This window comes from Somniosus microcephalus, chromosome 14, assembly GCF_052327205.1.
Source record: "Somniosus microcephalus isolate GS21.2 chromosome 14, FLI_Smic_1.0, whole genome shotgun sequence".
Taxonomy (NCBI): Eukaryota; Metazoa; Chordata; class Chondrichthyes; order Squaliformes; family Somniosidae; genus Somniosus; species Somniosus microcephalus.
This window is the reverse complement of record NC_141000.1, coordinates 94,169,632-94,195,660: the sequence shown is the minus strand read 5'-3', so window position 1 is coordinate 94,195,660 and position 26,029 is coordinate 94,169,632. Positions and strand designations below refer to the sequence as shown.

Genomic DNA, 26,029 nt, shown 5'->3' with positions numbered 1-26,029 from the left:
ATATGGATGACAAGTGAATATGTACATAATGTACACAATGTACACTGAAGTGCATATGATAACTAGAATGAACAAATGCAGGTCATGCTTTAGCTACTGTTGAAACTACCTGTGAATTGCTGACTGTCCACAGCGTTAAGTTCAGAAGTGATGATAAATGGACTGTTGGAGGAAGGTATCTCAAATTCTGCAATGTATCAAATAACAAATAGAGCTCTGTGACTGAAAATATTAATTGACACTATTGTAACTGTGGTAGAACACAACAGTCAAGAGAGTCTGGACACTCGTGCTCAACATCAAAAAGTGAACCAATCTAGAATATTTGAACATCAATTACGTTTTGACCGAGTAATATATTTCACAAAAATACCACGCTAAACTGACCTCTGGATTAAGTTTGTTAGCCAAACAATACACTTGAAGCAAGTGCATGGAATCAATAGAAAGAAGAGCAAATGGACGAAATGAATTGACACATATGATGCATTGAAAAGACACCACAGATTTGTGAAAGCTCAAATTAATTCAAGATAGCGCCATTCACGGTAACAAATTCATAAAACCCATTTTGATGACGACCGCATTACAAAACCTGTAATAATTTTATTTACGTAACACAACATACTGGCCACGTCCTGGTTATGACTTATTAATCGTGACTAGGAGAGCTGAAGCAATGAAGGATCATTCCCTTTATTGTGAATCAAATGTGGAACCATAATTACCTTAGAGAAACCTATCAATCTATGATTTTCAGTCCAGATATGTATTCATAAGGGTTAATAGTTAAAGGAAGCTGAAGATCTTTAGACAAAAAACAAGAACAGGAGAAAGCATGAAGGTCTGCACAGTATAAACTGGCCAGAAAAACAGGATGGTTCAATGCACCAGAGTAATAAGAAGGGAATAACAATGACTACTAACGATTGGGCCATTTGGCTGTTCTGGCCATTATGTTCTTTAGAGTCTCTCATGTTTTCCCTCTCTTCTTCTTTCATAGCTAAAGATCTTCAACTGCTTGTTTCCTTTAATCATTAACAATGATCTGCTTTCAACAAACACTCAATAATCGCCACACTCAGAAGTCAAAATACAATGTGCTGACCATTCAAAACAATGCTTCAAATGTACTTATTCATACAGAGCACTTTAGCAAGCAGTGCTTTCACATAACGTACAAACATATGAAAACAAAAGACAGGAAAACATCAGCTGGTCCATGGAGCCTGCTCTATACGGTCATGGTGTAACTTCTGCACACCATGATCCCATCCACACCCCCTCCATCCACTCACCAGCTATGCAATCTGCGGTGAGAGGCAAGGATCAGAGACAAATCCTGAGGCTAATTTAGGAAAATATTCCGGGAAATTCTTCTTTATCCCCGAATAATGCAGCCCATTCAAGAAGAGAGGTATACTGATCAATGGTGTATTGACAAAGGTATGGAATCCATCCGAAGTATAATGCTCTATCATAGAGCTGCACAGTATTAACCTTGTAATATATTCCTCTCATGTATTCTAAGACTGATCAGGAAATAAGCTTCACAAAAGATCTTAATTTATTTCTATCCAAAATATATTCTATTGATCAGGAATCCACTTCATGCAAATGCACTAATTAAATTCTCTGCTGGGCAATCAGATTTTCTGAGGTTAAGGATGCTAATTTCTGACTAGGCAATTTTCTTATCAAGGCATTCTGATCTATTGACTTGTAATTCAAGCCAAGAAAATGAGAACTGATAATAATGGTAGCACTTACATATGTAAATAATGGGAGAATTACAGGTTTATGTATGTTGAAAAAGTCAAAGCCAGTTCATAGAAACATAGAAAAATAGAACATAGAAGATAGGAGCAGGAGTAGGCCATTCGGTCCCTCGAGCCTGTTCCGTCATTTAATGAGTTCATGGCTGATCATCCAAATTCAGTACCCTGTCCCTGCTTTCTCCCCATATCCCTTGATCCCTTTAGCCTTAAGAAATATATCTAACTCCTTCTTGAATATATTTAATAAGTTGGCCTCAACTGCCTTCTGTGGTAGAGAATTCCACAGGTTCACCACTCTCTGGGTGAAGAAGTTCCTCCTCATCTCAGTCCTAAATGGCTTACCCCTTATCCTTAGACTGTGACCCCTGGTTCTGGACTCCCCCGCCATCGGGAACATCCTTCCTGCATCTAGTCTGTCTAATCCTGTTAGAATTTTATAAGTTTCAATGAGATGTCTCTTATTGAGAATACCTTTGGATTTCTTTGTGTCCATGACATCAAGTTTAGATGTTTTTAAAGTGTTGACAGGTGAACTGCTGGAGAACGGAACCTCAAATTCTGGAATTTATTCAGAGAATACAAACAAAACATTTCTGTGATCAACTGGATTACTTTGCACAGTAGCACTTGAGGTGGAAGAAATGTCATAGCTTACAGCATACCTAATTTACATATCAACCATAAAAACAGATGCAGTGTAGTGGCCAAGCATGATAGAATATATTGATCAAGCCAAGCAGTCCTCTGAAGTAATCTACCTGCTGCAGTTTACTGGTTTCACAAAAGCATTCTAAGTTTACTTCCATGCAAAATCATGCAAATGTAAGCATTGAATTCTGTGTAAGGCCTAATTCTTTCTGAAGTTCCAAAACATCAGAACTGATTATTCTTGAAGATACCATTTAAGCAAATTGGCGTTACAAAATTATCCTGATTTTTTCGCTGTGTTACTGTATATTGACTGAGTAATACACTTTGTACTGGCACACACGGCATGACAATTCTATCTTTCAAGGGCATGAAAGCATAAAGACTAACTTATATTGACGATGTGCTTGTGCTGCATTCCAGTGATGCACATGTCATCTGTGAAGAAAGTGCACATCCATGCTATATCATTTCTATGTACTACCTGAAATCTGCTTCCTTTGCGTAGAATCAAATTCATAAATTGTATTTGATGTGGTGAAAAATGATTTGATGGTGGATTGAACCTCATGTTCTGTAATTCAGTCAGAGAAAACAAAAAGCAAATTCTGTGATAAGAACATAAGGAATTGGAGCAGGAGTAGGCTATACGGCCCCTCGAGCCTGCTCCGCCATTCAATAAGATCATGGCTGAACGTCTACATAAACTCCACTTTCCTGCCCTATCCCCATATCCCTTGATTCCTTTAGGGCCCAAAAATCTATCAATCTCAGTCTTAAATATACTCATCAGCTGAGCATGCAAAGCCCTCTGGGGTAGAGAATGCCTGAGCTTCACAACCATCTGAGTGAAGAAATAGCTCATCTCAGTCCTAAATAACCACCCCTTATCCTGAGACTATGACCCCTAATTCTAGACTCTCTAACCAGGGGAAACGCCTTTCAGTATCTACCCTGTCAAGCCCGCTAAAAAATTTATGTTTCAATGAGATCACTTCTCATTCTTCTAAACTCCAGAGAATTTAAGCCCAATCTACTTAATCTCTTCTCATAGGACAGCCCTCTCATCCCAGGAATCAATCTAGTGAATCTTCGTTGCACCCCCTCTAAGGCAAGTATATCCTTTCTTAGGTAAGGAGACCAAAACTGTACACAGTACTCCAGATGTGGTCTCACCAAACTCCTATATAATGATCTACAATACTAACTGACATCTTGACAAATTGGCAGAAGTTAAAAGTCATTCTTCAACGTCACAAGTCTACACTTCAGAAATGAAAACTCTAAAGAAAAATATTTGAACTTGATTTCATATTGGCCATATAACATTTAGCAAAAGAACTATATAGTACTGGACTGACAACACATCACGATACAAAAGCAAACAAACTTGCAGTTGTTAGTTATATATTTGTATTAATTATTTATTTTTATTGTGTTGCTTTATGACCTAATTTTATTCTAATAGAGGCTCTCACCATATCTCAAGCAGTACTCTGATGCACATTATTAAATCAATATTTTTTGATTGCATAATAATTAAGGATACCAGAAAAGCGAGGGTATACATATCAGGAAAGGATGAACAGGCTGGATCTCTTTTCACTTGAAAAAAAGAAGGCTGAGGGGTGACCTAATAGAGGTCTTTTATGAAAATTTTTGATAGAGTGGATAGAGAGAAAATGTTTCCACTTGTGGGGAAGAGCAAAACTAGAGGCCATCAATATAAGATAGTCACCAAGAAATCCAATAGGGAATTCAGAAGAAACTTCTTTACCCAGAGAGTGGTGAGAATGTGGAACTCGTTACCACAGGGAGTGGTTGAAGTCAATAGTGTAGATACATTTAAGGGGAGGCTAGACAAGCATATGAGGGAGAAGGGAATAGAGGGTTATGCTGATAGATTCAGATGAGGAAAGACGGGAGGAGGCTCGTGTGGAGCATAAAGGCCGGCAGGGACTGGTTTCTGTGCCGTATATCCTATGCAATCCTATGTAGCAACTTCAGCTTAGGAAAGAAGCCACCTGGTGCCAAGACAGTATCTGGAAACTTAGAGAAAATTTGGTATATGCTCCAGAAAACATTGAACATATTTTACTGCACTGTTCTATTAACAGAAATATTTTAACAATCAAGTAATGTGGAGCTACATTACTTTACTGTATGCCAGGTAGACTTCATAGTTAAGTTGAGCTAAACCACTAAATTAAAGAAACTTAATTTCTTCAATTGGTCACTAATTGGCTGGCAAACAGTACAAAACTAAACTCTCCCCACATAAACTTATTGATCATACAATACAATCTAAGTAAATAAATTGATTCAAGCAGAAAATGAAAGAACCTGGCGCACAAAATAAGCTAAAGGAGATACAAATTTACAAGACAATTCACCCAACTTTGGAACTTAAACTTGATGCACAAGATGCCTGCATTCATATAAAGAAGCATCACATGTTAACTTCAAGAAGATCAAGACAATACAATCAATGTAAAGACAAGAGGAAGACAATAAATAGTTTTATTGGCCAAAGAGTATACTTCATGGAAACACACTGAATAAAAGCAAAAGAATATAAGAACATAAGAATTAGGAGCTGGAGTAGGCCATACGGCCCCTCGAGCCTGCTCCACCTTTCAATAAGTTCATAGCTGATCTTCGACCTCAGCTCCACTTTCCTGCACTATCCCCATATTCCTTGATGCCTCTAGAGTCAAAAAATCTATCTATTTCAGCCTTGAATATACTCCACAACCCTTTGGGGCAGAGAATTCCCAAGATTCACAACCCTCTGAGTGAAGAAATTTCTCCTCATCTCAGTCTTAAAAGGCCAACCCCTTATCCTGAGACTACACCCCCCTAGTTCTGGACTCTCCAGCCAGGGGAAGCAGCATCAAATAGTCAATCCCCCTCAGAATCTTATATGTTTCAATGAGATCACCTCTCATTCTTCTAAACTTCAGAGTATAGGCCAAATTTGCTCAAACTCTCCTCACAGAACAACCATCTCATTCCAGGAATCAACCTAATGAACCTTCATTGCACTTCCTCTAAGGCATGTATGTCCTTCCTTAGTTAAGGAGACCAAAACTCTGCACAGTACTCCAGGTGTGGTCTCACTAAAGCCCTGTACAATTGTAGCAAGACTTCCTTACTCTTGTACTCCAACCCCCTTGCAATAAAGGCCAACATGCCATTTGCCTTCCTAATTGCTTGCTCTACCTGCATGCTAATTCTTGTACTAGGACACCTAAATCTCTCTGAAAACCAACATTTAATAGTTTTTCACCATTTAAAAAAGTCTGTTTTCCTATTCTTCCTACCAAAGTGAATAACCTCACATTTCCCCACATTATACTCCATCTGCCACCTTATTGCCCACTCGCTTAACTTGTCTATATCCCTTTGCAGGCTCTGTGTGTCCTCCTCACAGCTTACTTTCCCACCAAGCAATACAAATGTAATTACTAAAAGGACAGAGTTGATAAAGACAAAATGAGACAAGATAAAAAAAGACATTAATCAACAGACAGTGGATTGACACCTTACCATATACTCCTTCAAAGTTTATTTATTCAACCCCAGTTGGCATACTTAATGCAAAAGAGAGTATACTGACTCAACGAAACAGCTTACCCAACAATGCAAATGAGGCTTTCTCCTGTAAAGCTCACAACCATGTTATACCTATTACTACAACTACCTGTGAATTCTTGCTTGTCCATGGCATCAGGTTCAGAAGTCGTAAGTAAAGTGATAACATTTGAGCTGATGGAGGATAGTACCCCATATTCTGAAATGTATTTTGGAAAAATTAAATAAGTAAGTTCTTTGACCATGTGCGGTAAATGACATCAGCAACTGCCATCAACTGTAGTAATTATACTTTCAACATATCTGATTAATTTTTCTGGAGTGGAAACAGATGCAGTATAGTAACCACAGAATTGAGTCTGTAGAAGTGACCTATCTTGAAATTTAACCAGTGAACATCCTTGACTTCTAAAAAAAGTATAATATAATAATTGCTGTACTTTTTATACAAGTCTACAAATTAAATGCTAAATGGGACCTGCACCTCATAGTTTTGGAAACATTACATCTAATTTACTTTTACTATAAATATAATTTTGTGACAAGGTTTATTGTGTACCGTTAAAGTATCCTTATTTAGTCTGTGTACTTCTGGCATGACCAGGTAAAGTGCTTTACACTGACATCCTAAACCTTGACAGTTGTGAAAGCATTCCAATTGATATTAATGTCATTTCAGCACATGAACAGCTTTCACCACAAGATTCATGCACATGGTAAAGCAATTATTGAAATTATTCATGAGTCATAGCTTATATGTGGTTTCAAGGCCAGAGGAAGGGTGAATTAAAATGGCTTGAAGCTACTTTTTAAGAATTAAATAACTGAAATGCTCAATTATGATTGCTGGAGCAAAACAAGCAACATTTCTGTGACTGAGAATATTAACTGATATTATAGTAGAAGACAATTCCATCAAATTTTGTTTGATAACGCTCCTGTGAAGCGCCTTGGGACATTTTTACTACATTAAAGGCGTTATATAAATATACACATTGTTTATTAGTGAAAAAAATAATTTTATTGCATATTATCCAAATAGTAAAAGGCCTGATTGACCAAGCTTTGGCTCCATCTCAGTCAAAATAAATCAAACTAAAAGGCTAAAATTTGCTTTTTAACCTCAGTTCATGCATTACAGCTCCCTCCAATAGTCTCAAAGCACCGCTGTACCCGCCATTATTACCTTAATCTAAAAAAAAAATTGGTGGGCACCCAATCCCTAAATAGACTACTTTAATGGCTTTCAAATTCCATCCACATTGAATCCACTTATTTTCCCTCCATGGATGCTTTCTTCTTGGACTTACATCCCAGGTCTTCCTCAGCAAATGATTTCGGGCCCTGAGTCACCAAAGCATGTTCCTCAACAAATGGTCCTGGTTTCTTCCAACAGTCAATGCAATTTTTCTACTCAATGCTTGTAGCATTCTCTGGAATATATTGGTCCATTCTCCAGTCTTCTCCCAGGATGACAATGACCTTGCTATCTAATTGCATTCCTAGTTTCTTATGATTCTCATTGCCCCTGCTAACACACCAAATCCTATGCCAATGACCGTTTTCAAAGGTGGATGCTATAGGTATGAGATACAACCCAGAATGTCCTCAAAATGAGTTACACTGCTGTTGTCCCCTTTTTAAAAAAAAAATGCATTTGTCCGAGGTCTGCAGAGGGAGTTGCATGCAGGTATGTTTTCAAAGGGCCAGAAATTTTAATATATTTAGATTTTGACCTGGTCTGAGAGGCAAACTTCAGGTGGACCTGTTTTTAAACCTGTTATTTTCTCCTTCATCATTAGAAAATAATAATGATGTTCAAACATAACTATCTTTATATATGAATGTCTCGCATGCATGCATCACCCTCAAGGTGTCACTCTTGAAAATTTCACACTTTGTCACACAAGCAAAGCATGGTCAGATTTGCATCTGATTTACTCAAATGTCATATTCACATGACAGAAACAAATCACAACTGAATAATCTTTGAGAAAAAAAAAGCCAGGAATTTCCTGCTGGTTCCTTCTGACCGTGATACCCTGGAATTTACCCAGGAGATGCCAGCAAATTCGAAACAGATGACCGCAGGAAGTAGCTGAACAATTGATTTATAGGAACTGGTCTGTTTAAACACATCTTCATCTTAGCAGCTAATATCACAGCCAATGCCATGATGAGATTAGCTAGCAGAGGTAATGCAGAGAAAGAGACCTTCTTCAGAAACATTTGGGGGGAGTGAGTGGGAAGGAATGACAGAGAATGAAAGCAATCCACCCTGTTAGGGCGTAAGGAGAGACATCGGGGGAATTGTGCCAAAAAAACAGTGCCATCAAGTGGAAACTCCGGGGCAAGATATGTTGTCCAAGCAAAACACTTTTTAAAAGTTCAGCAATAAACAAAAAACAGCTTAATGTTCAAAAAAGGTGCTCTTGTTAATTACCAACTGAGATGGAGTTTACTGACTAGGTGAGTTAAGGAATTATGACTGATGATATTAATGGAACATATAGAACTTATACAGATATTGCACTATGATACGACACATCATTGTTGATGAAAACAGATACATCTATCCCATAATCTATTAATGGCACTACCTGTTAATTGTTGATTATCCATAGTATCAGGTTCAGAGGTTGTGTGTGAATTGAAGTAAAATGAGTCTTTGGAGGATGGTTCCTCGAGCTCTGTTTTTTTTTCCCCAGATAAAAACACACCTTGTAACAAATCTGAAAAATTTTCTTCATAGAGAGGACAATGCAGTTCGCTCAATGTCCATAGAAAAGCTTCATATGGCCAAAGGAGCACAATTCATGCAAACAGGAGGCAGACTGAATTTCCGGTAAGAAACCATGTAGCAACTGCACCAATATACTTCATTAAGCACAGTGCATAAAGTCCATGCGGCAACACAAAGTAAAATATTTTTTTGCATAACTTCTGTGATTCAAGCAGAATGTGTGGAAATAGAAAGTACACGATGGAGGTAACCAGCCGAATAAGACACAACATGGACAAACAATGTAGTCCTTCCAAGCAATGATTCATCTCTTATTTAAATAATGTGTAGTGCCCAAGCAAAGTAGGCTTTATTCATCACTGAATACATTGCTTATAAATGCTCTACTTGCATGCAGTTTGCTGACCAGTCAGAGTACTTTGCAAAAGCATCCTGATTTACCACCACATCAACAAAAGCCATTGACCAGACAGTACATTTTGTGCTAGTGCATGCTCATATGTCACAAGTGAATGAATCCTTCAGCAGGTGAATAAGCCATAGAATATATGGTATTGAGGATGTATGTATTTGAATATAATATGCACAGTGATGATGCTCATTTCAGTATTCACAGCAAAATAGCTTTCCATGCTATATCTGTTAAACTACCTGTGAACTGTTCCTTGTCCATGACATCAAGTTTGGGAGCCATGTTTGAACTGGACGGAAATGAACTAGTAGTGGAAGGAACCTCAAGTTCTGCAATGTTGTTCACAGAAACAAAGGGAAATGTCTGTGACTACTAATATTAATTGGTGTCATAGTAACTGATGAATGAACATCTGAACATACAAACAATGACGTACAGGAGAAGACCGACTGGTCCATCCAGCCTGTCCCACGCAATCGTGATACCTTGTGTATATCACAATATATACAGTCCACCCCACCCAAAAGCCATATGATCTCGAGAGAGGCAAAAAAAAAACAATAAAAACCCAGGGTAATTTGGGGGGAAAAATCTGGGAAATTCCTCCCCGACCCCTCTCCCATGGCGATCGATACTAGTCCAGTCGGTCAATCTGGCCCCGAATTCCTTGCAGTACTGTACCTACCTTTTGTAAAGGTGATCTCCGCCCCAGCCAGAAACAAAGACAAAAGTCACTACTTAGCATTCACCAAATTCATAACAGATTCATATTTTAATAGCTTAACATCAATTGAGGATATTTCATTTGACTCTGAAAAATGTGGTACGTTTATTTTTGAGATAATGCGCTTTAACTATGTGCATAGATTTCAGAATAAGGAAAAAAGGGATGAAATTGGCACCTAAGAGATGGAGTATGCAAAGCTTGATTCGATTTCAAAATACTGCATGCAGGACAATACCATTTTACATAAAAAGTATTAAATACTTTTAAAGGCAAAGGCATCTATTTAAGCTGTGCACGTTAATTTTTAAATCCATTACCCTCTATTGTCTAAATACCAACATAATTCATCCAAACACACAAATACAATTAAAATGGAACAGGAGGTGGGAAATAAAATTTAAAAATATAAACATGAGACAATACACACTCTTTCAAAAGTACACTTATTCTTTGCTAATTGAGATCCAAGATATTAAATCAATATATTGACCCAGAAATACATCCTATCCAAAGCCACCAATAATAAATAGGCACAATCTACCAACAGATTAGGATATAGCCCACTGACAAGAAATGAGAATTCTTCCTATGTGCAGTAATTATTGTTTTTATTTAGATACAGCGCATTGGCTAAGCAATCCTCCTGTTTGAAATAATTAACCTGGACACAGTTTAATGTCCAGGCTGCATGGTTTATAACAGGTATTATTTGTGACATTCACCAAGAAACACATTTCGGGTAAATGCACTATTAAAGTTGGCATAAATTAAATGCTTCCTTAAAGTTCTGCTGATCATAAAATTTGCTTTGCAAGAGCATCTTCACTTACTTCGCATATTACAGTATACTGACCTGGCAATGCATTTGAAGCCAAGGTACTCAGTTCCTAATAGTGACATTAAAAAAAAAAAGAGGTTCCACATATCATTCTCTGAAAAAGGCAGTTCTATGATACAGCTATTATCGAACTACCTGTGAATCTCTGCGTGTCCATAGCAACAGGTTCAGGAGTTGGATTGACAGATGAGATGCTGAAGGATCGTATCTCAGGTTCTGTAATTCATTTCAGAGAAAGCAAATAAAACTGACATTATGCGAACTGTGGTAAAAATCGAATACAATATTTTTAGGTGACCAGGATATGCAGCACACCAATGCAGTGAATTGAAGCACAAACAAGCTGTACAACAAGAGTGACAGGAAACAGGCTTGAGGCAATGATTGCCCACATAGTGAAGTATAGATCTCAACTTAACAACCTGGGAAAGAAGCTCAGGAACTATTCCTTTCCCAATAGTGAGGAAAGAAAACATAGACAGTTAACAATGGCCACTCATACACCTCCCAGTGCCATACATGCCAATTGGAAAACTAGCTAAAGCTGACCAACAACTTCAAATTGCATGGCAGAGCTTCAAAAGAGCTAACAACTCAAATGCCTATAAATTGAAAGTTCAGTGGAGCATGGGCTAATCATAACTTTATCTGCAGCAGTACTCAATCATGGTAGGTACTAAGTCATAACTTAAGGTGTGGTTTTACCGATAGTCAATCACGAAGCACACTAAGTCAAAACACAAAATGTGTGTACACCCAAAATTGTGGAATGTTGGGTATACCTGCAGCTCAAATTATGACTCAATGTCGACCATGATTGAGTTGTAAAGTACCAAGCAGCTGTTGCTGAAGCTCCACACCTCTAACTGATATCCCATTCAATAATGGTTCTATGATGGGTGCTCATGCTGTGGTCAGGAGGTTGATGGAAGTGCACTTACATTTTATTGTGAGTTGTGCTTTCATTGCTGGTCGTAAGGTGCTGCTTGTACCTCTATCCATCAAGGGAGGTCCCAAACCTGCATTTGCCAATTTTCTGTTGATTAATTAGTGGTAATCCTCCTGGGGGGAGGGGGGAGGAGGTAAATGGGATCTTTAGGATTGAAATGGCTCCAAGAAGACATGGCTGGTGGTAGAAATTTGGAACAAAGTGAAACCTCTTTGGCAGTTTTGGTTTTCTAATACTTGAAGCAGGCAGGCCCTTGACAACTTGCACCTAGGTCGCTGAACTTGTGGAAGTGGGATGTGTCCTTACGAGGAGAGATTGTGCACTCCATATTGGGAAAACAGATACCCTACAGGTGAATGTAGACTTCTCAGTAGATAGTTTGGGGATGCAAATGTGGGGATAGGTTTCTGCATGTCAGAATCTCAGCTGACCAAAAACAAATCACTTGGTAGAACATTGTGGGAAATATTGAGGAGATTTCCCTTAATATCTTGAGAAATTATTCTAAAAATCATTTACATGGTTGTCATAGTGACATGCAGACATTCTCCTTTTTTCTCCACCCATCACCATCATGGAAGCACACTTCTTCATCTCAATTATCAGCCTGGCTCAGACTATTGCCTCTGAGTCATAAGATTGTAGCCTGAAGTCCCACTGTAGCATTTGATCACATAATCTAGGCTGCCACTTCAGTACACAGCACTATTTGAAGAAGAACAATGAGTTGGCCTGGTTTCCTGACCAATCTTGCTCCCTCAACCAACATCATCAAAATATATTAACTGGTTATTCCTCTCATTATTTTTTGTGGAATCTTGTCTGCTGCATTTGCCTACAAAGTGACTGTGACTGCATTTCAAAGTAATTCATTATATGTGAAGCACTGTGAGAGACATGATAATGTGTTGTATAAATGTAAGTTCTTTCTTTCTCTCCATTCATTTTGCACTGGCACTCTGAGCCCTCGTGCCCAATTCATGCTGATCCTTTCCCTCTTTGATTCAAGCTGGCATTCTTGTCCCCCGCCGTCCCCAGTTTAAGTAGGCACGCGTTTTCCTCCTCTCAGTTCATATTTTCCCTCTCCCCTCAGTGTATCCTGGTATTCTCCTTCCCCCATAATGAATGCTGGTCATTCTTTTTTTTTTCATCCTGGTACTTTACTCCTCGCCCCTCCGCACTACCGAATTCCTGGTAAAGCATGCAGCAGTGTATAATCCTCTGGAATAGCAGGAGATAGGAAGTTGGAGCCAGAAGTAGCGCTACAGAGAGGAGCCAGGAGCAATGCTGAAAGGGGGAAGCCAGAGCGATGAGGCACTTCGACCATGGATTGAACGGATGGAAGTGGACACTGCCCTATAATCAATGACCATCTGTGCAGGCAGTTGCCATGTAGGCAGAGACTTGTTCCGAAGTCCCACTGGTAGAAGCTAGTTCTCCTTCTGAAATGGTTCATGGCATTAAATATTCCGAAGAATAGGAAAAATGGGAAGAGAGAATTCTTGCATTCTATTGCTTTGTTCAAATGTTCAATTGCCAGAACACAGGACACTGGCGAGTGGCTTGGTTAGGAAGTCACCAGCAGAATGAAGGCTGGAATAGCATGGCTACTCTAATCTATATTTCAAGAATAACAATGAGATGCAACCCAAAGACCAAAAGCAGAGCTTGCACTGACAAAACAATACAGCACTTCAAGCGGGATAGCATTTACTTACTTTACTAACTTATTTCCTCCTGTGCTACATTCTACTGACAGGCCAACATATTGCATGCCATAGCGAGTACTAATTTATTTGTGGGACTAACTGATTCTTTAATGGCTACTGACCACAAATTAGATTTGCAAAAGCATTCTCATTTAGACCACATATTACAATTGATTAACCAGGAAATACTCTTTAAGCTGCATTGCTTAGTCCTTGGTATTTAAATGCTTAAAATGATTGAAAACATTGGAACATTCTAATAGCGGCATTATTGACATGTATTTTGTATATATATTATATATATATACACACACACACACATACACACGTACATGAGACATAGTTGAAATGCACATACCATTTTACATGAAAAAGATATCTGCTATTGAACTGTGAATAACAGATGATGATACCTCAGGCTCCATAATTTAGTATAGACAATGCAAATAACACTTTTCAATGGCCACAAATGTGACCATAACAGCTTCAAATTATTTGGCGATGCACCACACTGATATAGTGCATTGGTGCAACAATACACTGTACAAACAACAAAAGCAGTCTGTGTTCATGATTTCTCATGCAATGCAGTCCCAATTTCAACAAGGAAAAAAGCAAAATAAAGTAAGAGTCCCCACCTCACAGGCAAGGAAAATCAGCCTGGTTCTCTTCTGCATCTCCAAGGAACCTTTTCAAAATAGTCCACAGATAAATGCCTGAGAACAGGTCACTTGTCTACACATTTTCTTAAGGAATAATGCATAGAACGGGGACACATAAAGAAGGGAATTAAAATTAGTTTTTAAAATGGGAATGAAAGTATGGTTTCTGTGATTTATATTTTGGGAGTGAAAATAGATGTCGTATTTAGAATAAAGAACATGAAATGTATTGGCCATGCAGTGTAGTCTTTCAATATACTTCAATCCAAGCAATGTTTATGGTCCAGCCAATTGTTAAAAAAACATAATGGCTGGGATTTTGCAATGGTAATGGCGGTGAAACTGTCAGCATTCGCCGTCATTACCCCTCTGAAACTGTCTGTAAATTCAGGATTTAGTGCATGCCCAGATAAACACGGAAACCCTGAAGTTGCGGTTAGTCATTCCCTGCTCCGCCACAGGCTGCGCTGTGGAGCTCCCCATAGCAGGCAATCTGTAAATTCACTTGAACTGACAAAAACTTCCCCTTTTCCGCTCCAATATCGCTGTTAAACACCCCATAAAAAGTTAAGCCTTGTTGGAAGAGGTGTAACTGGGGTTTTAACGGCGTATTGACTGCTGAACAACCATTCTGGCCCGGGAAACAAATTTTATATTTGTGGAATGTCAAAATTTCTCCATTATGATAAAAATTACTAGATTTTTAAAATAACAAAAAATATTTTTTAGAGCTTAATGATGATATTTCAGCTTTTACCTTAACCCCATGTGTACGTCTCAATCTTTATTTCGCTCGCAGTAAAACTTTTAACAAGTAAATAGATAAAAGCTGCTTTTTATTTCCTGGTTTGCTGTCTGTGTAAATTCTTCAATGTGATTGGCTGCTTAGACAGCTTGATGACATCACTGCTGCTGTACGCTGGGGATCCCCTTTTGACAGTGCTACAATCAAATTAAGGTCAAGAAATCTAAAGTTTTCGCCACAGAGATCGCAAGATCGTTGTGGATAGCCTTCTTCAAGGTCAGCGGCGAGCGCCCTCACTTCACTGCTGACGGCAAATTCCGGGCCCTTGACTTAGTTCCATGCAGGATGCATTATATTGACTCTATAATAGAACTGATCTTTAGAAAATTCTTGACCAAATACCTCATATGCAAACACTTCCAGTCTTTTTGTATATTACATCATACTGACACTTCATGCCGACACTGAAATCTATCATGGGTATGAATGTAGTATAACATGATAAAAAATTATACTAATGACATGTGCTATACATAGTACACTGAAAAAATGCATGCATTACACACATTGAAAGCATATCCTAAATCTTTATGCATTATTGAACTACCTGTGAATTTCTGCATATCCATGGCATCAGGTTCAGAAGTTGGATGGAAAGGAGCGCTGCTGGAAGATGGTATCTCAGGTTCTGTAATTTATTTCAGAGAAAGCAAATAAAGCACTCTGTGATCATGCATATTAACTGATGCATGACAACTATGGTAGAAATCAGATAGAATAGCTTTGAGTGACTTGGCAATGCAGCATATTGGTGCAGTGAATTGGCACAACACAAGCAGACTAATCTGGACTATGAACAAAGAACAAGTGGTCAAAAGTACAAAACTAATGAGAGTGAAATGAGATTAGGAAGACTTTTTTATCCCCACAGAATAGTGGATATGTAAAATGGACTTCCAGGAAAAACAATTAAAGTGCAGTTGAATAATAATGCTTTCGATAAAGAATTGGACCAAAATCCATGGGCATGATTTCCTCTAGTCAAAAAGAGTTTGCAAGGTCACCAGAAATATTGACCAGAAGAAATCTTCCCACATTCTGCTTACGATGCCGCTACACAAAGCAACTTGGGAAAATCACCCCTGTTGGTTAGGAATGAGATTGAAGATTTATAGAAATAAATATGAATGAATACAGATAATGAAGTACTGCATGGAATATGATAATCCATGTACTGCTACAAAAATTGAAATCTCCTCAGTGGAATGCCATCAGCCAGGGTTGAATAGTGGAGATGGTGAGGTGGATAGACAACTCAAGAGTTTTGTTTAGTTACATTTTGGGGTCAGGAAGAAATTTTACACGGTTCACATATCTAATGTCTGAGAAGATTCCACAGCAGGGTAGATTATACATCTATCATTTGCAGGGAACACTACCGAAAGAGGTTGAGAGAGAAAAAAGATCTAGGTGTTATTGTGCACAGATCACTGAAGATTCGTGACCAATGTAGAGATGCTGTAGCTAAAGCTAACAGGGTCTTGGGGTGTATTAATAGAACCATTCAGTATAAATCAAAGGGCACCATTCTGTCACTATACAGGTCATTGATCAGACCTATTAATGATCTAGACAAGGGAACGAGATGTAATATCTCCAAGTTTGCAGACGACACAAAGCTGGGTAGTCGTGTGTGCTGTGAGGAGGATGCCGAGAAACTCCAGGATGATTTGGACAGGTTAGGTGATTGGGCAGAAGCATGGCAGATGCAATATAACGTGGATAAATGCGAGGTTATCCACTTTGGTGGCAAAAACAGGAAGCCAGATTATTATCTGAATGACAATAGATTGGGAGAAGGGGAAGTGCAACGAGACCTGGGTGTCCTTGTGCACCAGTCGCTGAAGGTAAGCATGCAGGTGCAGCAGGCGGTTAAGAAGGCAAATGGTATGTTGGCCTTCGTAGCGAGAGGGTTTGAATACAGGAACAAGGATGTCTTGCTGCAGTTGTACAGGGCCTTGGTGAGACCACATCTGGAGTATTGTGTGCAGTTTTGGTCGCCTTATCTGAGGAAGGATGTTCTTGCCATGGAAGGAGTTCAGCGAAGATTCACCAGGCTGATACCTGGGATGGCAGGAATGACGTATGAGGAGAGATTGGGTCAACTGGGCTTATACTCGCTGGAGTTTAGAAGAATGAGAGGGGATCTCATTGAAACTTATAAAATTCTGACAGGACTGGACAGACTAGATGCAGGAAGGATGTTCCTGATGGTCGGGGAGTCCAGAACCAGGCGTCACAGTCTAAGGATAAGGGGTAAACCATTTAGGACAGAAATGAGGAGGAATTTCTTCACCCAGAGAGTGGTGAACCTGTGGAATTCTCTACCACAGAAGGCAGTAGAGGCCAATTCATTAAATATATTCAAGAAGGAGTTGGATATATTTCTTAAGGCTAAAGGGATCAAGGGGTATGGGGAGAAAGCAGGGACCAGGTACTGAATTTGGATGATCAGCCATGATCGCATTGAATGGTGGAGCAGGCTCGAGGGGCTGAATGGCCTACTCCTGCTCCTATCTTCTATGTTTCTATGACTGCATCTGAAATACTGTGCCCAGTTCTGGTCCCCCCACATGATAGCTGATGTAGTGGCCTTGAAAACGTTCCAGATAAGAGCTGCTTTCTTTCTTTCTTTCTTCTGCAAGAATAATTCCTAGCTTAAAGAGCCTCAGCTACTGAGATAGGCGTAAGGACCTTGGTCTATTTACTTTAAAGCAGCACAGATTTAGAGGCGGCCTGTTAGAGGTCTATAAAATAATTAAAGGGCTGGATAGCGTACCTATTGATCGATTATTCCAGTTTAACAGATTGAGGAGTACCAGGAACACGAGTTTAAACTATGTAAGAGTAGGAATAGACTGCATGTTAGGCGGTTCTTCTTTTCCCAGAGAGTAGGGAGCCTTTGGACTACATTGCCGGCTGGCGTGGTGGGTGTTGACTCTCTGCAGCCTTCAAGAGAGAGCTGGACCGGTTCTTGACTAGAGCAAAGATCACATCATATAGAAGATAAGTGTCCTTATACATAACACTTGGTCCATGTGATCTCCCAGACTGGTTTCCGTTGGAGAGAAATTTTCCGAAGTAATTTTTCTCTCATTGGCCCTGAGTTTTTCCTCTTGTTTTTTGCCTCTCCCAATAGATTATATGGCTGTGGGGGGAGGGGGAGTATCTAGTCTTGATGCTCCAGCCATCATGAGTGTGGGGCAGGCTTGATGGACCAGGCTTGATAGATCAGGCTTGATGGACCAGTTGGTCTTTTCCTGCCCGTCAATTCTGTATGTTCATACATGGCTAGGTATCATGCCCTCAATGGCCTTTTCTTGTTCCACGTCTTTAACACACTGTGTAAACAAATCACCTGCCTACCCACTTGGTGAGGTAGTCACTTGGCATGGAGAGATCTATAAAAGGGGCAAAGTAGCTAAAAATGGGAGGGATAGATTTATATCTTGGGAGTAAATGTGCACCAAGCCAGTTTGCTTGTTGAGATACTTCACCAAATTTGTTGATTATGACTCATTTCCATGCAAGATTTTAGTGATCATGTAATACACTTCATGCAAGTGCACTGATTAAATAATGTGAGACAATCGTATTGTTTATTGGTTCCAAAACATTACATTAGATTAATTCCTAACACAGACAATTACAATGACAAGGTGACTTGCTCTGCAAAAGCATATTTTATATATTATTGTGTACTGGACATGCAACACATCAGGTGCCAGAACACTCAGTGCTTGATAGACCAATCCTTAAAAGCTGTGAAAGCATTAGAACTGACAATTGATAACATATAAACAAATATATAACATGCAACTTGCTGCAACTGTCCAAGAAAAATCTCACATCCATGTTAGCTCTTATTCTAACTACCTGAGAACTGCTCGGTTTCCACGGGATCTAATGCAGATGTTGTGCCTGAAGTGAATAAAAATGCATTGTTGGAGGGTGGTACCTCAATTTCTGTGTGATATATAGGAGAAAACAAACAACTTTCATGATTATTTAAATAAACTAACACGTCAAATTCGGAAGAGAAAAAAGTCATAGCCAACATAGCCAATACACAACATCCCAACCAAAATAAAGCCACTTAAAGTTATATTCTGACTAAGTTAGGAACTTAGTAAATAGACAATATTAAACTTTATTATCGATATGGTTAATTGACCACACAGTTACCTTTGAGCAAGTGCATTGATTCAAATATAAAAACAAATCAAAAAGAGTAAGTCTACAAATTTAAGTGCTTTCTTCGTTCAGCATTCTACACATACCAGATGCTGAAGAGTGAGATATTTAACATTCAAGGTGATGTCATGAGCATGGCTGTCAAAATGTGACTGGCTGTCACTGACCTCTGCAAAAGGCAAACACTATGCTTGATCATCATTTCATTGCTTCCCAGCTCCAATATTGAGTTGTCACTACCTGATGGTGTTCAAATTACTTAAGATTTCAGGATTTGCTCAAAGATAGGTTTCATATTATGATTTTCGAATCATATTTGTCCCAGAACAGGTAGAGAAAATAAACATTTTTTTAAAGAGAGGAACTTGACAAAATTAAGATATTTCAAATGTGTGAAGCTATCACCCCCCTCCAACTGACAGAATGTCTGCATCAACTCTTGTCAAAGGCTTTAGACACAGTAGTACTTTTGGATGATAATAATTGCTACCCTTGGGTTGAGTAGTCATGTTGTATCTACAAGGACAGGCCTTTCTGATTTTTTGACTTTCAGAGGAATAGTTACAAAACATCCAATAAATCTAAAAACATTTCTCCAACTGATGAACAGTGAGCACACAAATTGCTTGCTTCTGGCTCCAAACCTACCTCAACACCCAATAGCTGCAACACCTCACTTTTTACCTCGTTGGTCCCAACAAAACTGAAAAAATATTCATGAGGTAAATACTACCTCTAATCCCTTTCAGTGTTCAAAATTGAGATTCTGCAGGTGAAATCTTCTCTTACAACTTGATAGTTTCAATTAGATCCAGGCACATTCTAATAAACAGCCTGATTATTGAAACGCACCATTTGACTCAATAAGCAGATGCCATAATTATAGCATCCACCATCAAAGTTAACAATGCAATATGGAAAAGACTTGTACCATGGTATTCCAATTAACCAATTAAATCTATTTCTTGCTTCGTTACCTGTTACCTTCAAAGCTGGGTTAAAACCCACTTCTTTTTGGCTTCAGGTCTTCGCCATGTCAGCCTTTCACAAAGCCTTAGTTTCTTCGTCAACAGGGGAATCACATGGGAAATCCCTCCCCTTGTTGAAACCCCATTGCAAATGCTTACCTCGTCTTAATTGGTAGTGCTTTGCTATATTTGGTCACTGCGTGGAGAATGCTGAATGAAAACGATAGATTATCTATCTTGGTGGAATCTTTTTCACCCTTTGAATGCATTCATTCTTCACACACTGTAATCCCTCCCAGCCTTCCTACATGCTTTATCAGGGGTTTCCCTCTTCAACTTGGGGAAGCCATTATGTTAGAAACTGCAGCTAAGGATTGAAACAAGCTAACAATTAGGTAAGGTGGTTGCATTTTATAGAGAGCAAGAATGGCCAAGCTCATGACATCACTTTCTGCAATGTAGTGTATATGACTCCCCAGGACCAATTGAATAAGTAAGACTTGCATTTATATAGCTTCTTTCATGACCTCAGGACATCCCAAAGCGAATTACAGCCAATGAAGTATTTTTGAAGTGTAGTCACTGTTGTAATGTAGGAAACACAGCAGCCAATTTGCATACAGCAAGCTCCTACAAACAGCAATGTGATAATGACCAGATAATTTTTTTAGTGTTGTTGGTTTAGGGATAATGGCCAGGACACCAGGGGGAACTTCGGGGCCTTAATTTAACATCTCATCTGAAAGACGGCACCTCTGACAGTGCAGCACTTCCTCTGTACTGCACTGGAGTATCAGCCTAGATTTTGTGCTCAACCCACTAGCTTCTGACTCTGAGGCGAAAGTGCTACCAAATGAGCCACGGCGGACACCGTAAGGGACAGAACCTGTATTGTGTGGAGGAAGCACTCATTCAAAGAATGAAGAAGACCCTTCCAAGGTAGGTACTCTATCTTTTTGAAGAAAATATAATTCCACCAGTTGCAATAATTAAACTGCGCACAGGATGCGGTGAATTGACTAGGAATAAAGTTTCAAAAACGTACTGCAAATATTAAACTTTAGGTAGATATCGACAGCCCAATAAACGTTATTTAACTACACAAAGAAAATGGCTCATTGAAATCCACTGAATAAATTCTAACACACTGTCTAAAGAGGAATGACTAATGAATAAGACAAGTACAGAAATGTTAGATAAGTTACAATCTCCTAAGCGAGCAAAGCACTCCTTACAAGCAGTGGAAACGGTGATTTAAAACTGGCCAAGCAAAATGCTTTTTCCATCTGTACTGAATAAACTCCACACCTTGAAGTGTAAACTCAACATATTAACCAAGCAATACTCTTGTCTACAAATGCAAAGGGAAAAGGACCAAATGAAACACTCAGTGACATAGTATTTTGGCCATGCAATATAATTTATTAATCTCCAAATGATAGAGCCTTGCTGTGTTTTGATAGATATATGCAGTTAACTGACCATGGGAGGTACAGTATATGTAGGTTAGATGAAGCTTAGCAAATAAATAAGCTATAGTGCACTGAACAATCAATACACTCTTTTCTAACTAAGATGTAGTGCAGCATCACAGCATTCTATTACTTCATTAATGCCCTCTTTCAAGGAAACCCATTTATTTTCTTATACTCTCATAAACTACCAAGTAAGGCACAAAGGGGTCATTTTCTGGTGACCAATTCCATTGAGCAGGAGACAGGCGGTATAAGTCACCTTCATCCACCTGATCAAATTAGTCCAAGGCCCAACCAATTTTTATGGTGAGTTTTGTGTATCAATTGTGAAGGATGTGGGCTGGAAAAAAAGAAAGATTTCCATTTATATAGCGCCTTTCATGATATAAGGATGTCCCAAAGCACTTTACAGCCAATGAAGTACATTTGAAGTGTAGTCACTGTTGTAATGTAGGATACGTGGCAGCCAAGCAAGCTCTCACAAACAGCAATGTGATAATGACCAGATAATCTGTTTTTTAGTGATGTTGATTGAGGGATAAATATTGGCCAGGACATCGGGGATAACTCCCCTGCTCTTCTTCAAAATAGTACCATGGGATCTTTTACGTCCACCTGTGAGAGCAGACGGGGCCTCGGTTTAACGTCTCATCCAAAAGACGGCTCCTCTGACAGTGCAGCACTCCCTCAGTACTGCACTGGAGTATCAGCCTTGATTATGTGCTCAAGTTTCTGGAGTGGGACTTGAACCCATGACCTTTCTGACTCAGAGGCAAGGGTGCTACCAACTGAGCCACAGCTGAGCGGGAGTTCTGTGAGCAACCTACAGTGGTCCCGTTAAGGACTGCAGGTTAGGCCACTCAGTGCCGAGTACCAATGGGCAAGCATGCGCAGTACACATATTGGTACATGAAATGCAGTCAGGGTTCTACAACCGGCATAATATATATTTTGGTTCTGTCTTCACAAAGGAGGACACAAATAACCTCCCAGAGATGTCGGGGAACGTAGGGTCTGATGAAAGGGAGGAACTGAAAGAAATCAGTATTTGTAGGGAAAGGGTGTTAAGGAAATTGATGGGATTGAAGGCCGATAAATCCCCAGGGCCTGATAATCTACATCCTAGGGTACTTAAGGAAGTGGCCCTAGAAATAGTAGATGCATTGCTGATCATCTTCCAACATTCGATGGAATCTGGAACAGTACCCATGGATTGGAGGGTAGCTAATGTTACCCCACTATTCAAAAAAGGTGGTAGAGAGAAAACGGGGAATTACAGACCGGTAAGCCTGACATCGATATTGGGGAAAATGCTAGAGTCCATCATAAAAGATGTAATAGCAGAGCACTTGGAAAACAGTGACAGGATCAGACAAAGTCAACATGGATTTACAAAGGGTAAATCGTGCTTGACTAATCTACTGGAATTTTTTGAGGATGTAACTGGTAAAATAGATAAGGGAGAACCAGTGGATGTGGTGTATTTGGACTTTCAGAAGGCTTTTGATAAGGTCCCGCATAAGAGATTAGCGTGTAAAGTTAAGGCACATGGGATTGGGGGCAAGGTACTGACTTGGATAGAGAACTGGTTGGCAGACAGAAAGCAAAGAGTTGGAATAAACGGGTCTTTTTCCGAGTGGCAGGCAGTGACTAGTGGGGTACCGCAGGGATCAGTCCTTGGACCCCAGCTATTCACAATATATATTCATGATCTAGACAAGAGAACTAGATGTAATATCTCCATATTTGCAGACGACACAAAGCTGGGTGGGCGTGTGTGCTGTGAGGAGGATGCCGAGAAACTCCAGGATGATTTGGACAGGTTGGGTGATTGGGCAGAAGCACGGCAGATGCAATATAACGTGGATAAATGTGAGGTTATCCACTTTGGTAGCAAAAACAGGAAGGCAGATTATTATCTGAATGGCAATAGATTGGGAGAAGGGGAAGTGCAACGAGACCTGGGTGTCCTTGTGCACCAGTCGCTGAAGGTAAGCATGCAGGTGCAGCAGGCGGTTAAGACGGCAAATGGTATGTTGGCCTTCGTAGCGAGAGGGTTTGAGTACAGGAACAAGGATGTCTTGCTGCAGTTGTACAGGGCCTTGGTGAGACCACATCTTGAGTATTGTGTGCAGTTTTGGTTGCCTTATCTGAGGAAGGATGTTCTTGCCATGGAAGGAGTTCAGCGAAGATTCACCAGGCTGATACCTGGGATGGCAGGAATGACGTATGAGGAGAGATTGGATCGATTGGGCTTGTACTCGCTGGAGTTTAGAAGAATGAGAGGGGATATCATCGAAACTTATAAAATTCTAACAGGACTAGACAGACTAGATGCTGGAAGGATGTTCCCGATGGTCGGGGAGTCCAGAACCAGGGGTCACAGTCTAAGGATAAGGGGTAGGCCACTATGTTTCTATAATGTGCCTGCCTGTTTCAGGTGGGAGTGCTGGACACCCATTTTGAGGCCTGCTCAAAAATTAAGTCAGGTAGGCCTCAGGCAGCCAATGGGTGGGAGATTTTTTTTAAATTGCCCCCAAAGTATTTTTGCAATATTCTGCTTTGACTTACATGAAATTTAGTAACCAGATAACATGATGCATATTCACTTACTAGACAGTATGCTGATAAACTCTACAACTTATTTTAAAAATACTAAACCACAAGTGAACAATTTTTCAACAATATATGCATTTTTTGACCAATTCATTTGCTTCGAAAAAGCATCCTGACTTACCAACATGTATTATGGTGGACTAATCAGGCTTTATAGTTCAAAGCATTTTAGCCATAAGCAATGACACTGACATGTCAATCATTAGGACTTATCATACTAATAACCTGTACATATGTTACAGGTCACAAATAATTAATCTTCTATGCACAAACTCGTCTATTCCATAATTTTATTATTGAAACTACCTGGGAGATGCTGCTTGTCCACAGCAGTATGGCCAGATGTTGTACTTAATATAATGAATGGCAAAATGGTGGAAGGTGGTGTCTCAGGTTCTGTAATGCATTTTAGAGAAAATAAGTTGAAACATTTTGTTGATCAAGTAGAGAAACTGATATCATTGGAAATGGGGTAAATCATAGCTTCCACTTCCAGTGAACCTCATTTGCATTTCAAGATACAAACAGACACCACGTACTGACGAGCGTAATGACAGCATATTGGCCAAACTGTACAGAATTCTGATGTATACTAATCAGGTTGCAGTTTACTAATCAGCCCATGTGCTTAACAAAAGCATTCTGAATTTAATTCCATGCAAAATATTGTAATTCATGAGCCGTAATGCACTTCATGCAAGTGAGCAGCTAGAATTTCGTACACAGGACCCAAGTCTTTATGATGTTAATACTTTAAAGCATCATGGGACGGTGGGATGTGGGCTCAAATGTGTGATCTTCCACACTGCTGAGTTCCTGATCCTAGTTGAGTTTCTACGGAAATAATGAGCGTGGACCAGGCACCTGCCCACACAGGGAGAGAAAACTGAGAGTAAAGAATCATCGCTAGATCATTCTCTCACACCTCCCTGCAGTCAATCCAAAACAGCACCTATGGAACCCTTGATACAGATTACCCATCCATCCTCTCAGCCATAGGTCGCACCACAGCCTGACAAAACCAGGGAAAAATAACTAGAAAAAGGACAGTTTGCACCCTCACAAAAAAGTTGAAAAATATCACATCTATTAACACCGATGCAGTTTACTGAACAGGCAATTTAGCTTGCAAAAGGACCCAGATTTGTTGGTTCATGTTGAAATAAGTACCAAGCAATACATTTTACACTTCCAAATTCAGTGTGTCAGATCTCAATCCTTCAGCCATGCAAAAGCATTAGGATTGATGACATGTATTTATAGACATAATGCATGATGACCATGCACATCACCTTTAATGAAATAACATACGCCTATGCTATTCCAATATTGAGACTACCTGTGGATTGCTGCTTATCCATGGTATCAAGTTCAGAAGTTGTGCTTGGAGTGAGGAAAACAGGTATCTGAATTTCTGTAATGTTTTTCAGGAAAAAGCATAAAGTTATACGAGATACCGATTACTTAGAACAAAGCAGCAATGTTTAGAATGCTGGTGGCTCCTCCACATATGTGATAACTTAAGTTTGACAGTAACAGATGCATATTCTCATTGCTTGACCATAACAAATTAGAACAGAACCTAATTTATTATCAAATAAATCATAGCAATCCAATCACAAAACACAATGATAACAAAAAAACAAATTCATACTGCATACACGCCATGTTACTGTACAAAGCCATGCAACATTACACGGGGAGATACAGCTCTCTGCAAGGTGGCACTCCAGATCCCTTTTTCCTTGGTGAATGGGGAAGGTCATAACCAAACAAATTATGATTAATAAAAGTTTGCTGACTATTGACATCAAACATTGTGTGCTGACCAGAAAACAAACTTCATGCAAACATCACTAGTGGACTGACTAAAGAATATGTTTCCAAAAAGCACCACACAGCACACTGAAA

The 26,029-nt window shown here is 39.4% G+C and overlaps 1 protein-coding gene across 16 annotated transcripts in view; it reads right to left on the bottom strand.

Annotated features, from left to right (window-relative positions):
- abi3bpa (ABI family, member 3 (NESH) binding protein a) overlaps nucleotides 1–26,029 on the bottom strand; it is a 365,809-nt gene that overhangs the window by 193,334 nt on the left and 146,446 nt on the right. For 12 of the 16 annotated variants that reach the window (XM_086006965.1, XM_086006953.1, XM_086006957.1 and 9 more), the window contains 11 exons: nucleotides 25,458–25,532; nucleotides 24,425–24,514; nucleotides 18,742–18,831; nucleotides 15,413–15,493; nucleotides 10,876–10,956; nucleotides 9,415–9,504; nucleotides 8,621–8,710; nucleotides 6,130–6,219; nucleotides 2,911–3,000; nucleotides 2,250–2,336; nucleotides 110–187 (listed from right to left, as the gene is read on the bottom strand). In XM_086006965.1, coding sequence (XP_085863091.1) covers nucleotides 110–187; nucleotides 2,250–2,336; nucleotides 2,911–3,000; nucleotides 6,130–6,219; nucleotides 8,621–8,710; nucleotides 9,415–9,504; nucleotides 10,876–10,956; nucleotides 15,413–15,493; nucleotides 18,742–18,831; nucleotides 24,425–24,514; nucleotides 25,458–25,532 — 942 coding nt within the window. The remainder of the gene's footprint in view (nucleotides 1–109; nucleotides 188–2,249; nucleotides 2,337–2,910; nucleotides 3,001–6,129; nucleotides 6,220–8,620; nucleotides 8,711–9,414; nucleotides 9,505–10,875; nucleotides 10,957–15,412; nucleotides 15,494–18,741; nucleotides 18,832–24,424; nucleotides 24,515–25,457; nucleotides 25,533–26,029) is intronic. The other 4 variants (XM_086006969.1, XM_086006955.1, XM_086006956.1 and 1 more) reach the window with 2 other exon arrangements.